Raw genomic sequence first — 13,237 nt, 5'->3', positions numbered from 1 at the left:
GATGTGAGCTCATTGACCAGAATATTGAGAAATTTACCACTCTTCATACCAACAAAGAAACATGCTTCTCCCTTCCTTGTCAGCTATCTGCCTGTAGCTCTTCAGTGCAGGGTGGGTGGGGCCTGGAGGTCCTCTCCCTATCTGTATGGGAATTTCGGCCAGCTGATCTTGTGCTGGTAGCCACGGTTGGTGCGACTTCATGAGTGTGACTGCTGTGTCACAGCCAGAATTTCCCAGCAGTCCTCTCCCCGTCTTCCAGCTTTTCCCTTCTTTCCGCATTTTCTGTGATGTTCCCCGAGCGAGCATTGGCAGAGGGTGGGAGCTGATGAAGATGCCCCAGTAAGGGCTGAGCATCCAGTCTCTTCTCAGCCTACTTTATGATCAAGCTTCTCCGACAAAGGTGGAAAGCCCAGCTCCCGCATCAAGTCCAGTCCCTGTAAATTGCATCAAGATTAAGTCTGAGTTTTCCGTGTCCTTTTCAGGGAGTTGTCCATGGTATTAGGCCTATTATCAGACAGCTACTGATTCTCTTCTCAAAAGGCTACACATGGATTCCAGCTTCCCAGAAGCTTTATTGGAGGAAATTTTGGGGAAAACTGCAAAACCAAAAGTTGGGGTTGGTTGTTTGCTTTCTCTAACTGTAGTTTTCAGGCTACTTGAGTTAGTAGCTTATGCCTGAGCTAGAGATGCTAACCTCTCACAGGAAAACATCAGAACCACGAGCATTTAATCACCGGCTTTACCATGGTAACGTGGACTCACAGGTTAGTTAGGAGCTCTTGGGCTGCAGTTTAGCAGAGGCCCAATTCAAACTAGCTTGACTAACAAGGAACTTGTTGATTCACATAACTAAATACAGAGAAACATCCTGTGTTGTATCTCTGCTTTTCTGGGATTCTAGAGTCACCTCAGTTGCCCTTTCATTGTGAAAAACATCTTTATTAATTAATTAATTAATTTTGCATTCGCATACCACACTGTGGTATTTCTCAGCAATGATGCTTCAACACTTGGGTCCAGATAACACCCTACTGTGGGGCTGCCCTGTGCATTGCAGCACGCTCAGCGACATAAAGAGTCTGGACTGAGACAATCAAAGCTGTCCTCAGACATGCCTCAGAGTGGAGAGCAAATCCACCCCAGTTGGGAACCACTGGTCTGGAAGAAGGCCAACCAGTTTTAACAAGTATCTTATCTGTAATGTGCTTCCTAGAAAATCTCCTGGGAAGGCCTTTTTCTCTTTTTGGCTCTACGTTAGGTCACTCCCCCATTCTGGAACCTGTCACTGGCAAGGAAAGTATTGTGTTCTTCAGGCTAATTCCACCCTGACTAAGAAAGTCACGAAAGGGGAATAAAGGCCAAGAAGTCTAGCAGGCTTGCCACACCACACTCTAAACATTCTTCTTTTTCCTGTCTCCTCCCTTTCAGTGAGGATTATGGAAAGAACTTTAAGGATATTACAAACCTCATCAATAACACCTTCATTCGGACTGAATTTGGCATGGCGATTGGTCCTGAGAACTCCGGAAAGGTGAGACTCATTCCTGTGATGTGAAGTGGGTACTGCTTGCCATCTGAAGCTGTCAGTGTTGGAGTGACCTACAGTCTCACAGTATTGCATTGGGATGCTAGTTTTAATTATCAACATGACACAATCTAAAATCACTCAGGAAGTGCCTCAGTAAACAGTTGTCTAGATCAAACTGGCCCAAGGGCATATTTCTGGGGGTGTCTTGATAGCATTAATCAATGTGGGAGGACCTACCCGGTGTGAGCAGCACAGTTCCTAGGCAGAGGAACATAGGGAGTGCAGGTGCAGAAAGGACACCAGACAAGAGTAGGCATACGCGTTTTCACACTCTGCCCTTGACTGTGGATGTAACCAACTGCTTCAGATCCTTGTCTCTGCTTCCACACAATGATGGACTGCAACCTGGGATTGAGAGCCAAATAAACCCTTTCTCCCTTAAGGTGCAAGGTGTTTCTTCTCAGTGTGTTTTATCAAGCAGCATAAATGAAATTAGGACTGCGTTTTAGTTTGGTATTACGGCTTTTTAATATTAAACATAGTTTGATGCTGATTGTCTTAGGGTTTCTGTTGCTGTGAAGAGACGCCATGATCATGGCAACTCTTATAAAGGAAAAACATTTAATTGGGGTGGCTTCCATTTGCAGAGGTTCAGTCCCTCATCATCACGGCGTGACGTGGTGGTTGCAGATAGGCATCGTGCTGGAAAAGATGGGGATCCTACGTCTTGACCCACAGGCAGCGGGAAGTGGTCTGAGTGTCACACTGAGCAAAACTTGAGCAAAGGAGACCTCAAAGGCCGCCCCTGAAGTGATACACTTCCTCTAACAAGGCCATACCTAGTCCAACAAAACCACACCTCCTCATAATGCCACTCCCTATGAGCTTATGGGGGCCAGTTACATTCAAACTACCACACTGATCACAAACCAGTGGGGTTTAGTGCAGATTGTTTTTCCTGATTCACATCCAAAATGCACCAAAACCCTTCATACTTATGTGGTAGTTGTTCCCTTTGACAACCTTGTAGTCTTTGGGAAAACTACGTCTTAAAACTAACTGGAGTCAAAAAAAAAAAAAAAACAAAAACAGGTATACATTGGCTCAATTTAGGGTATCTTTCTTTTAAGACTAGAACTTGGAGACAGACAAACAGACACATACACACCTCTGCCCTCACCGTGTTCCTCCTAACCCGGACCTCTCCTCTCTCGGGCCAGGTGATATTAACAGCAGAGGTATCCGGTGGAAGCCGAGGAGGCCGAGTGTTCAGGTCCTCAGACTTCGCCAAGAACTTTGTGCAGACAGACCTCCCCTTCCATCCTCTGACTCAGATGATGTACAGCCCTCAGAACTCTGACTACCTGCTCGCCCTCAGCACTGAGGTGAGTCTAGCCGAGCTTGCCTTTCCTGGTCTACAGCACCAGAATATCCCGGCTTTAAAGGACTTTCTCCTTAAGTCTCCTCACGATGAAATGTGTGTTTTTACACTCCTCCCGTCTGGGAATGACTTCTGCAGACCCTCTGTTCCAGGTGCGTGTGATGTAGAGTTGCCGTATATGTTATTTTAATGAGTGAATGCTGCTGCTGCTGGGATAGGGAAGGAGAGAAACGTTTGCAGTCACCATTCTTGAACTGCAAAGGACACTGTGACTCGCCACCCTCCTAAGAATGTCGCTGTCACAGAGGAGAGGAAGTTGGGGAGAATAGCACTGAAGACTGATTCCGCCCAGATGGGCCCCAGTCCGTTTCTGCTGAGCCAGGGTATTTCTGTCCAACCCCCACTGAGGCTACTCGGTGGGCTCCTGACACTGACAGACATCTTGTACTTAACTGCTCCATTTCAAAGCAGCGGCCAATCACGCATCCTGGGACCTCCGTTTCCTTGGCTCTATGACCCCATAGTCTCTGGCCCTACCTTTCTAGATGGACTTTCTTGGTGGTCTCTTTCTTAAACTCTTTCACTGCCTTCTGTTCATTTTGCACTAAGCAACCCCCCGGCTGTTTTCTGCTTAGAATGTAGACTCTCACATCCTTACCTCCTGCTCTGGCTTTCCCAGAGGCCAGCAGGTTCCTGTCTTGCTGACCCCAGGTTTCTCCAGGTGTGTGTCCCACAGGCAGCTCCAACTCAGTCCCAGCTGAGCGTCTCTGCTCCCCTCTCAGGCATGTTTCTACAATATTTATAGTAGTTAACGATACAATGTACCCCACATCCCCCATACCTGACGTTATTGACTTACACACACACACACACACACACACACACACTGAACTATTGGAAAAGTCAGTTCTATTCTGGCTTCATTTCTGACTGATCCCGTTCCTCAAGGCCATGGTTGAAGGCCTCTAGCTTTCATATCCTGCCTCTAGCTGGGATGCTCTGAAATCCATTTTCTCCATTCTCCTCTATGGTTGTGACCTAAAAGATGACGCTGTTGTTCCCTCTTAGTGACCTTCCTGCTGAGAGCTCCCATTAAAGCCAGGCTCCTCAGCCCCGCGCCCCCCGCCCCCAGTGCACCTCACTTCTCCTCATCTTCTCACCTTGGAGTTTTGCACCACTGATGTCCTTTGACCTTCATGCTCCTCCATGTTTGTCCCCTTCCTGCCTTTGCTAGTCTTCATTTGTCTTTCTGCACTAGCGTCCCCTGATCCTTTTGATCGTACCGCCCATCGTTTCAGTCAGTGTTCTTCAGTCAGCTGTCGCTGTGCGTTGTGCCTCCACCCCCCTCTTCTTCGCTGGACCACATCCATAACTCTATATGGTGGTGAGCTCTCTTGTGTCTCTTGTTAAACTGTGAGCTCCTCGAGAGGCAGGAATGCAGTGTCTGGTACGGGGCCTGGCACACAGGGTGCTCTAGATGAATTTGTTGTTCTCAATTCCAAGACTCCGAGTCTAAGTAATATGTGCACATGCGTGTGTGTGTGTGTGTGTGTGTGTGTGTGTGTGTGTGTGTGTGAGTGTTTTGCTCAGACAGCTCCAGTATGTCTTTCTACGGTACTGACTGGTTGGAAGTGAATCATGAAAGGTCATATAAACAGCTGCACAGAATAAAGCTGGAATTTTGATAAGTCATTTATAATCTTTCAGAATGGCCTGTGGGTGTCCAAGAATTTTGGGGAAAAATGGGAAGAAATCCACAAAGCAGTATGTTTGGCCAAATGGTGAGTAACACAAGACTCCATCTGTGCAGAGCCCTAAACCTTAGTGCTGCCAGAAGTCACATGAATAAATAGCAAGTACTTGCTCTGTGCCAAGTGCTCTCCAGGGTCCCATAGGGGATAGGAAGAGGGCTGGGACACAGACCTGACCCTGGAGGAGCTCCATAGGGGATAGGAAGAGGGCCGGGACGCAGACCTGACCCTGGAGGAGCTCCATAGGGGATAGGAAGAGAGCCGGGACGCAGACCTGACCCTGGAGGAGCTTCTATTTGTGTTGGCAGAGGATTTTTGTCTCACTGACTGTTATAAGTCATGTGACTGCTGCCTACAAAGAGTCTTTCTCCGTAGCTGGTAACATCAATTGGGACATAAAATGGGGCTTTAATGCGGGGTCTTTGGTACTTCTCTATAGCCGGGCTTACACTTCCTCGTCTAGCACTCCATTTCAGTTGCGTAAAACAGTGTGAACGCAGGAAGAGCCAAAAGGGCTTCCAGACTGCGCAAGTGCCACCATTTGCAGCAAGAAAACACTCTCTTCTGTTGGCAGCATGCCCTACCCTCTGTGCCTGCCCAAAGACCATGTGCCGTGTACCAGAGGCAGCTCCATGTCCCAGCCCAGCTCTGTCTCTAGTCAGTGCTTTCCCCTCTCTGGGCGTCAGGTTCCCCTTGGCGAAAGAAAACCTCTTTGCAGACTCTGGAGGGTGGTGAAGCAAGCACTGAGTCGGCAGCCTCAGACCTCCCACATTCTGCAAGCTCAGGTCCGTGTTCAGAGTCTCTTCCTTTCCACCGACTCATTTCAACAAATCTGGTTCCCCAGTTAAGAGCAGATCACTGCCAGAGATGAGCTGCAGGGCCGCTAGCAGCAAACACGCGACCATGTTAGAATTACACCTGAAAGCTGGAGGCCGGCAGGAGAGCCGTGAGAAAACAGACAGCACTCAGGACACAATTACTGTGCTGGATCAAGGAAGGACACTCACTTCAGCAGCTTCTGGGAGAACACTGCATTATGGCTTGATATGATTAATGTTCGTGGCAACGACCCCAGATCCCAAGGGTTTTATGTGTTCTACTTAGGGAACCAGAAGAAATAAATCATACATATTTGAAATATATCTACCCAAAGCACTTAAAATACTAGCTATGCTACTTAAATGAGGTGGGCCTTTTCCAGAAGCGTTCATTAAAGGAGGATTTTGGAGTGCTTCTGTGCCCAGGCCACACCTGATTTCATGTTTTAATCAGTGGTGCTGGCACTGGGTCCACTGGGTCCACTCTGAACACGGACTTTTTTGACAGCAAGAAAGTCATTTGTACATTAACAAGTCACTTCTAACAGAACTAAAATACTCATATCATTTTAAGGTGTGGTAACGTTAGCCATTGAAATTCATCTTTATAATAAAAGGCTAATTTTGAATGATATTTTATTGCCTATGCAAGGTTTCTTCATTATGTATATGTGATGTTCTGCTTTGAGATAGGGTCTCTTTATGTAGCCCTGGCTGTTTTAAAACATGTTATGAAGCCAGGCTGCTCTCAAACTCACAGATATCTGCTTGCCTCTACCTCCTGGGTGTTGGGATCAAAGGTATGTGCCACTACACCCAGCTTTACACAAGGTTTTTTACATTTAATTTTTAAAAAGATTTATTTATTTATTTATTTATTTATATAGTATTCTGTCTGTAGGCCAGACGAGGGTACCAGATCTCATTATAGGTGGTTATGAGCCACCACATGGTTGCTGGGAATTGAACTCAGGACCTCTGGAAGAGCAGTCAGCTCTCCTAACCGCTGACCCATCTCTCCAGCCCTAATTTTTTTTTCTAATGAGTTTTACCTATGTGTATATATGTGTACCACATGCTCGAGGTACCTATGGGAGTCAGAATGGGCATCAGACCCTCTGGTCCAGAAGTTACAGTTAGTTGTGAACCATCATGTGGGTTCTGGGAATCGAACTTGGGTCCTCTGCAAGAGCAACAAATGCTCTTAACTGCTGAACCATCCCTCCAGCCCTGATATTTTACTTTTGTACAATATTTAATTGTTTAGCTCTAAACTCAGGGTAGCTAGGCTACTGATGCTGGTAACTCACCTTTAGACCTTTGATCTCTAGGAATGTCCAGCCTGAAGTTCTAAAAAGCATGCTTACACCCGGGACCTTCTGCTGATGGTAACCTATAAGTGCTCTTAGGACCTCCTTCCCCGCAAACCACCTTTCCAAGTTTCATTTAGATAATTCAACTTCTGACCTAGTTATCTATTTGATGAAATAACTAAATTGTTTAGCTCATAAAAACCACCAAGCTAACTAAATTGGGGTGGTGGTGGTTCACGCCTTTAATCCCAGCACTTGGTAGGCAGAGGCAGGCAGATCTCTGTGAGTTCGAGGACAGGTACCAAAGCTACAGAGAAACCCTGTCTCAAACCCCTGCCTGACCCCCCCCCCCAAAAAAAAAAGCACCAGGCTAAATTCAGATGGGAAACCACAAAGCAACTGAGCCGAAAAAGCCAATCGCTGTGGCAGAGGCAATGAGACACACACCGCGCAATTAAAGCAACTGGCCAGGTGACAGATAGCGGCAGATGGCAGACAGTGTGTTGTCGGGCACAGTGCTCCAGCATGGGGCTTCCCTCATGCCGGCTCCATGGCTGTTTGAGCAGGGATTCTTGCCTATTGGGCGGGATGAATCATCCCTGAGGGAGTGTTCTGTGCACTTCGAGGTGTTCAGAAGCGTTCCGATCTGTACCCACTAGATGCCAGGAGTAACTTCTGCCTCCTCCTCGCCCCATCTCAGGAGTGGCAACCAGAACTGTCATCAGACACTCCAAGTGTCCGTAGTGAAGCAGAACTTTTTGAGAAGCCACTGCTCAAGAATTTTATAGCAGAAAAGGAAAGACTTCCAGTTAGAGTGACCATGAGAGCCCCACAGGAGGACTAGTTTTTAAGCTTGTGCTGGGAGTTGTAAGGTTATGATTTAGTGACTAGAGAGAAGCATGAGGCTGCGGGGGAATGGTGTGCGTCCAGCGGCCGAGTAGGAGTGCAAGCCCGTCAGTGTGACCGCAGAGTTCTCACAGTGAGGTAGACGGCTCTAGGAGACAAAGGGGTGCACGCTGTGGGGAGCTCCACCCGGGGACCATCTGAGCGGCTTCCCCACTTTTCCTCTTGAGTGCTCACTGTGAACCTGACCAGTATGCCAGACGCTGCCAGGGCCTTTGCGACCAGCCTTACTCCATTTCTTATTCCTGTCTTTGCCTCTTTGTAGGGGAGCAGACAACATCATCTTCTTTACCACCTATGTGAATGGCTCCTGCAGTAAGTATGTTGTAGTCCCAGAAGAGAGTGTCCTGGCTGCCCATTCATGGTAGAATATTCTGAGTTGTGTAGGTTAGAAGTAAAAGATTTTCCCATGCTCCTGCAAATTCAGTAGCTACAGAAAATTCAAAGCTGTTAATGACTTTTCAAATCTTGAAAATACAACTAAATTCCTTTATCGTGCCCAGGTCAATAAAAGTGTAACCATACACGCAGGTGACAAAGTTCATCTTAGGGTCGTATGTGCTACATTTTCTTGCTGTTGTAACCAATACCTGATAAACGTGGCCTCAGGGGAGAAAGGTTATGTTGGCTCTGGTTTAATCGGGTGGGCTCTCGCCCTCACGGCACCTTTCCTGCTGCCCCGGTGCCGAGTGTTTGGCGCCACCGTAATTGGCATGGCTAGTTAACTGTCACATCCACTTGTCTCACCTGCCTTGCCTGCAACTTGAAACTTGCTCTCGTTCCTTTCTCCGGCAAACTAAGGATTCTTCGCATCCTTCTCGACTTGCCCTCTGAATTCTCACAGCAATCCTGACTATACACCCAGGGAGCAGTAACCGTACCAGAATCTGAATGTTACTGCCTGACATCTCTGCCAAGTAAATTAATCCATTAGTTTTCAGTTGAGCCTCATTCAACATTTCAAATCACAGGCAGACTACAGCCAGATTCTTTACCGTAGTGTGACACAAATGTTCTCTAACCCAGTTCCCAACAGAGATCTTGTTCTGCTCTTAAGTCTGGCCTTCACATCTACATTTCTCTCAGAATTCTGGCCCTCACGAGCTCCTACTAGAATGGCCCACTGAGCCGTACTTACAGCATTCTGGTGCCCATCTGTCCCATAGCTGCAGACTCTTGCTCATTCCTTGAACTAGTCTGAACTCATTCCAGAACTAGACTGAAAGCCACACAGTCAGGCGGTCACTAGAGTACAACTTTGATACCAAATCTCTGGAATAATTACTTTTCTCATCACTGCTTAGCTTAGTCACTGTCCTGTTGTTGTGAAGAGACACCATGACCCCAGCAGCTCTTATAAAAGAAAGCATTTATTTAGGGCCGGCTTACAGTTTCAGAGGTTTAGTCCATTATCATCATGGCACAAAACATGGTGATGTGCAGGCAGACATGATGCTGAAAAAGGAGCTGAGAGTTCTATATCTGGATCCACAGGCAGCAGGAAGAGAGTGACACTGCGCCTGGCTTAGGCTTCTGAAACCTCAAAGCCCACCCCTAAGTGACACACTTCCTCCAACAAGGCCACACCTCCTAATCCTTCTCAAGTAGTTCCACTCCCTGATGAACTATAAGCATTCAAATATATGAGCCTCAGGGGCCATTCTTCCTCAAACTTATCACTCTGACAAAACACTAGCAGGAGTAACCAAAGGGAGGAGAGGTTACTTTGGCTCTTTCCTTTAAAGGGTTTGGTCCATCATGGCAGGGAAGGCATGCTGGCTGAAGCAGCTCTGTCCCTGGCAGTAGGAGTATGTAGCACAACTTGGTTAAAAGAGGCATATTCTCCTTTGCAGTTTCTGGGGGTGCAGCCCACAGTGACCAAGGAGAGCATGGCAGCTGGAGCAACCCTGCTTGGGAGTAAAAGCTCGCAGTCATTGCTTGTTTTCATCTTAGCCAATCAGGGAGCAAAGAGCTCGTACCAGAATCAGGAGTAAATGCCAGCTTCAGGTCCTGCCGTTGGTGACCCGCAATCCCAAAGATCCCACAACTCCCCAAACAGTACCAAGCAGTTAAACCCATGGGCCTGTGTGGGAGGGACATTTCATATCCAAGCCATAATAGCAGTGTAGATACAGCAAACACTAGGCCATGAACAGTAGGAGACTCACAGCCTTAGTGGTTCCTGTAGAAGATGGATCGCTTTCATGTCAGCTGAACTATTGGCCTCCCAATCCATGCTCACTATCCAAGCAGAAGGAAAACATCTTTTTTTTTCATGCAATAAATACCTGAGTACTTGCTGTAGACTACACACGAGTGCAATGAAGACAAAACACCCAGGGCCCACTGTCATGGAACAGTAGTGTAGTGTGTTAGACGATAAACAAGAAAGGAAAGTCTCAAGCAAGATCATTTAAAACAGAATAAGATCATCTTAAAGTGCCATGAAGAGAGATCATTACTGCTGCTGTTGTACAACACTGTGAGTCATGAGCACTAGAAAACCTCACCTGAGTCAAACCCAAGTGTAAGTCTGTGTGTGATGCCGTGTTGCATGGGCTGTCATTTGCTCAGAATGTGCCTTAATACAGAAGTGTCTTCTCTGTATTAAACAAGAGCGGCTCTAGAGCGGCCCTGTGGATGGCAGGCACCTGTAAGTGAAGTTTTAATCGATACTTTGTCTTGTTTAAGAAGCTGATCTTGGTGCGCTGGAATTATGGAGAACGTCTGACTTGGGGAAAACCTTCAAAACCATTGGCGTGAAAATCTACTCGTTTGGTCTTGGGGGCCGTTTCCTTTTTGCCTCTGTGATGGCTGATAAGGTGAGTATTTTCCTCTCAGGGTCTGATGTCCCTGCTAACACACACGTGGATCTCTTTTCCTGTGCACTCCTGACAGCATTTCTTGTCTTCTTGCATTTGAAAAACAAGTGTTTACACTGATTGATTTTGTCTGTGGGTGATATGTGTGTCCCTACACATGCCATGGCGGATGTAAGGAGCTTAGAGGACAGTTTGCAGTAGTCCGTTCTTTCCGTACACCGTGTAGACCCGAGGGATCAAGCCTGCGTCATCAAGTTTGGTGACAAAAATACTTTCACCTACTGAGCCATCTTGCCAGCTCTGTGGTTTTAAATATTTCAGTAAAAGCTTCAGAAGAGATTCTGTCGACAGAGACTAACTCGGGGATACTGTGGACGTCGACCCTGTCACTGGAACAGTCTTGGTTTTGGACTTGTAGGCCCAGTGTTTGGCTTTACTCAAACATGACTATCTGGAGGGGGAAGAAAGCCATTCATTTGCACATTGTTCTATAATCATAGTAAAATATATAATGCTAGTTGAGGGTCTGTTATGTACTGGGTGCTACTCTAAATCCCATAAGATAGCAGTGAATACATACATATATTTCCTGCTCTCTGAGCTTGTATTCAAGTGGGGAAGCCCATGCTAAGCAAGTGTCTCAACCACTGTTCCCTTGCTGTGAAGAGACACCATGACCACAGAAACTTCTAAAACGGAAAGCATTTAATCGGGGCTGAATCACAGTTCAGAAGTTTAGTCTATTATTGTCACGGTGGGAAGCATGGCGGCACACAGGCAGACATGGTGCTGGAGGGGCTGAGGGTTCTGCTTCCAGATTGGCAGGCAGCGAGAGAGATAGTGGGCCTGGCTTGAACTTGTGAAACCTCAAAGCCCATCCCAGTGATGTACTTCCTCCACTAAGACCACACCCACTCCAGTAGGCCACACCTCCTAGTCATGTCAAGTATCACCATTCCCTTATGACCAAGCATTCCTGTTCAAACCACCACAGCAAGTAGGTCTGTCTAGGGGAAGAACCAAACAGCAGGGACATGGGGAGCAGCAGGAACTGGCAGCACTGTTTACAGGCCCTGTGCATGGTGGGATCCAGGTGATGTGACCTGAGGAGGGCACGCCTGGGGTGGAATCAGCAAGGACAGAGACAGCCCCTCAGACCTCCAGAAGACAAGGAGTGTGAGGTGTGGCTGGAGCACTGGGGAAATGGGGTGGGGGTGGAGTGGGAAGCTGCAGCCCACAGGATTCCCCCCCACCCCTGAGACAGGGTTTCTCTGTAGCTTTAGAACCTGTCCTGGAACTATCTCTTGTAGACCAGGCTGGCCTCGAACTCACAGAGATCCGCCTGCCTCTACCTCCCGAGTGCTAGAATTAAAGGCGTGCGCCACCACTGCCTGGCTAGGACTTTTATTCTCTAGGTGGACTGTAGTGTGATTTGGCTTCCACTGTAGCAGAATAGGTGTGCGTGAGAGAAGGCAAGAGTGGAGGTAGCGAGAGAAGCAGCTGAGAGGCTGTCAGGTATTCGAGGGGCAAGGGAACTGGAAGCAGACTGTTAACAGTGGGTGAGGGGAGATGTGGTGAGATTGTATGTGTGTATTTAAATGTATTGCCAATTGGTTGAGCCGGTTGCCTTAGATGTTCCTTGTCAGAGAGAAAAAAAGTGAGGCCATAGGAAACATCCGAGTCTTTGGCCTGAGCAACTGGATATTTGACATTTCCCAGAGTAGCAAAGGCTATAGGAGTAGGTTTGTGGGAGAAAACCCAAGAATTCAGAGTGTTGGATATGAAATGCCTATTATGTATCTGAGAGGAAATGACAAGTCAGCATTTGTGTATACTAATCTCCCAGAATTTCATGGTACTTAAAACTGTGTGACCGGATGCTTTCTTCTGAGGAGTGGGCAGGTAGAGAAAAGATGGGAGGATTGAGCAGGGCTTGAAGCACCTCTCCACTGAAGGCTGCCAAGAGAGGAAGAATCTAGCTAAGAAGCCTGGATGGGAGGGAGGGCTGAGGCCGGGGAAATCAGGACACCATGTTGTTACGAAAGCATTTGCAGAGGCAGCAGCTGTCAGCTTGGCAAACCCAAGTGAGTGGTAGAGTTGTGTGAACTCCGAGAATGACCCACTGGGTTGGAAGAGTGGATTGTGGGTGACCTTGAGAGACTCAGAAGTCGTGAGGTTAAGAGAGGGATCCAGGATGGGAAGTAGACACAGCATCTACCACTGCACCACACCTGCTGGTCTCCAGGAGCAGAGACCAGGGCAGTTGCTTCTTAACAGATCCCTATCCAAATTCTCACTGACCAGTATCCTTCCAGGAGTTCTGGACTCTTGACCTCCTCCTAGCCTGCATGGGTCCCCTTCATGGCTATGGAGAGAATTCCTTAGAGGCATGCCTGTCTCATCTTGATTCTCCTGTGGTCTCCCAACATGGATTTCATCTTCATCTTCTAGGCCATCAATTATCTATTTCTTTGGATTAATTCTCTAAAGCCAGGGTTATCTCAAAAAGACCAGACACTCAAGTGGCAATCATTTTGAGAATTTCAAGCAAGCATGTGTAAATGTTATCAACCTAGTCACACCCTTAGCTCTGCTGAAGGAGATGGGTGCCAGCGACTGGGAGGACCATAGGACAAGAGGAGCCAGAGAAAGCCAAGATAGAATGGACCACTTCATTGCCTGGAGATGAGTGGGAGCAGCTTAGAGTATTGCCATGGGACT

At 47.4% G+C, this 13,237-nt stretch overlaps 1 protein-coding gene across 4 annotated transcripts in view; it reads left to right on the top strand.

The window, feature by feature from the left end:
• The window catches only part of Sort1 (sortilin 1), an 80,860-nt gene that overhangs the window by 41,717 nt on the left and 25,906 nt on the right, over positions 1-13,237 (top strand). For 2 of the 4 annotated variants that reach the window (XM_075981607.1, XM_075981609.1), the window contains exons 4-8: positions 1,429-1,531; positions 2,749-2,913; positions 4,617-4,690; positions 7,960-8,009; positions 10,389-10,516. In XM_075981607.1, coding sequence (XP_075837722.1) covers positions 1,429-1,531; positions 2,749-2,913; positions 4,617-4,690; positions 7,960-8,009; positions 10,389-10,516 — 520 coding nt within the window. Of the gene's footprint in view, positions 1-1,428; positions 1,532-2,748; positions 2,914-4,616; positions 4,691-7,959; positions 8,010-10,385; positions 10,517-13,237 lie in introns of all 4 variants that reach the window. The other 2 variants (XM_075981606.1, XM_075981608.1) reach the window with 1 other exon arrangement.

The sequence above is a fragment of the Microtus pennsylvanicus genome, chromosome 7, assembly GCF_037038515.1.
Source record: "Microtus pennsylvanicus isolate mMicPen1 chromosome 7, mMicPen1.hap1, whole genome shotgun sequence".
Taxonomy (NCBI): Eukaryota; Metazoa; Chordata; class Mammalia; order Rodentia; family Cricetidae; genus Microtus; species Microtus pennsylvanicus.
The sequence above is the reverse complement of the archived record's forward strand: the minus strand, read 5'-3'. Positions and strand labels throughout refer to the sequence as shown.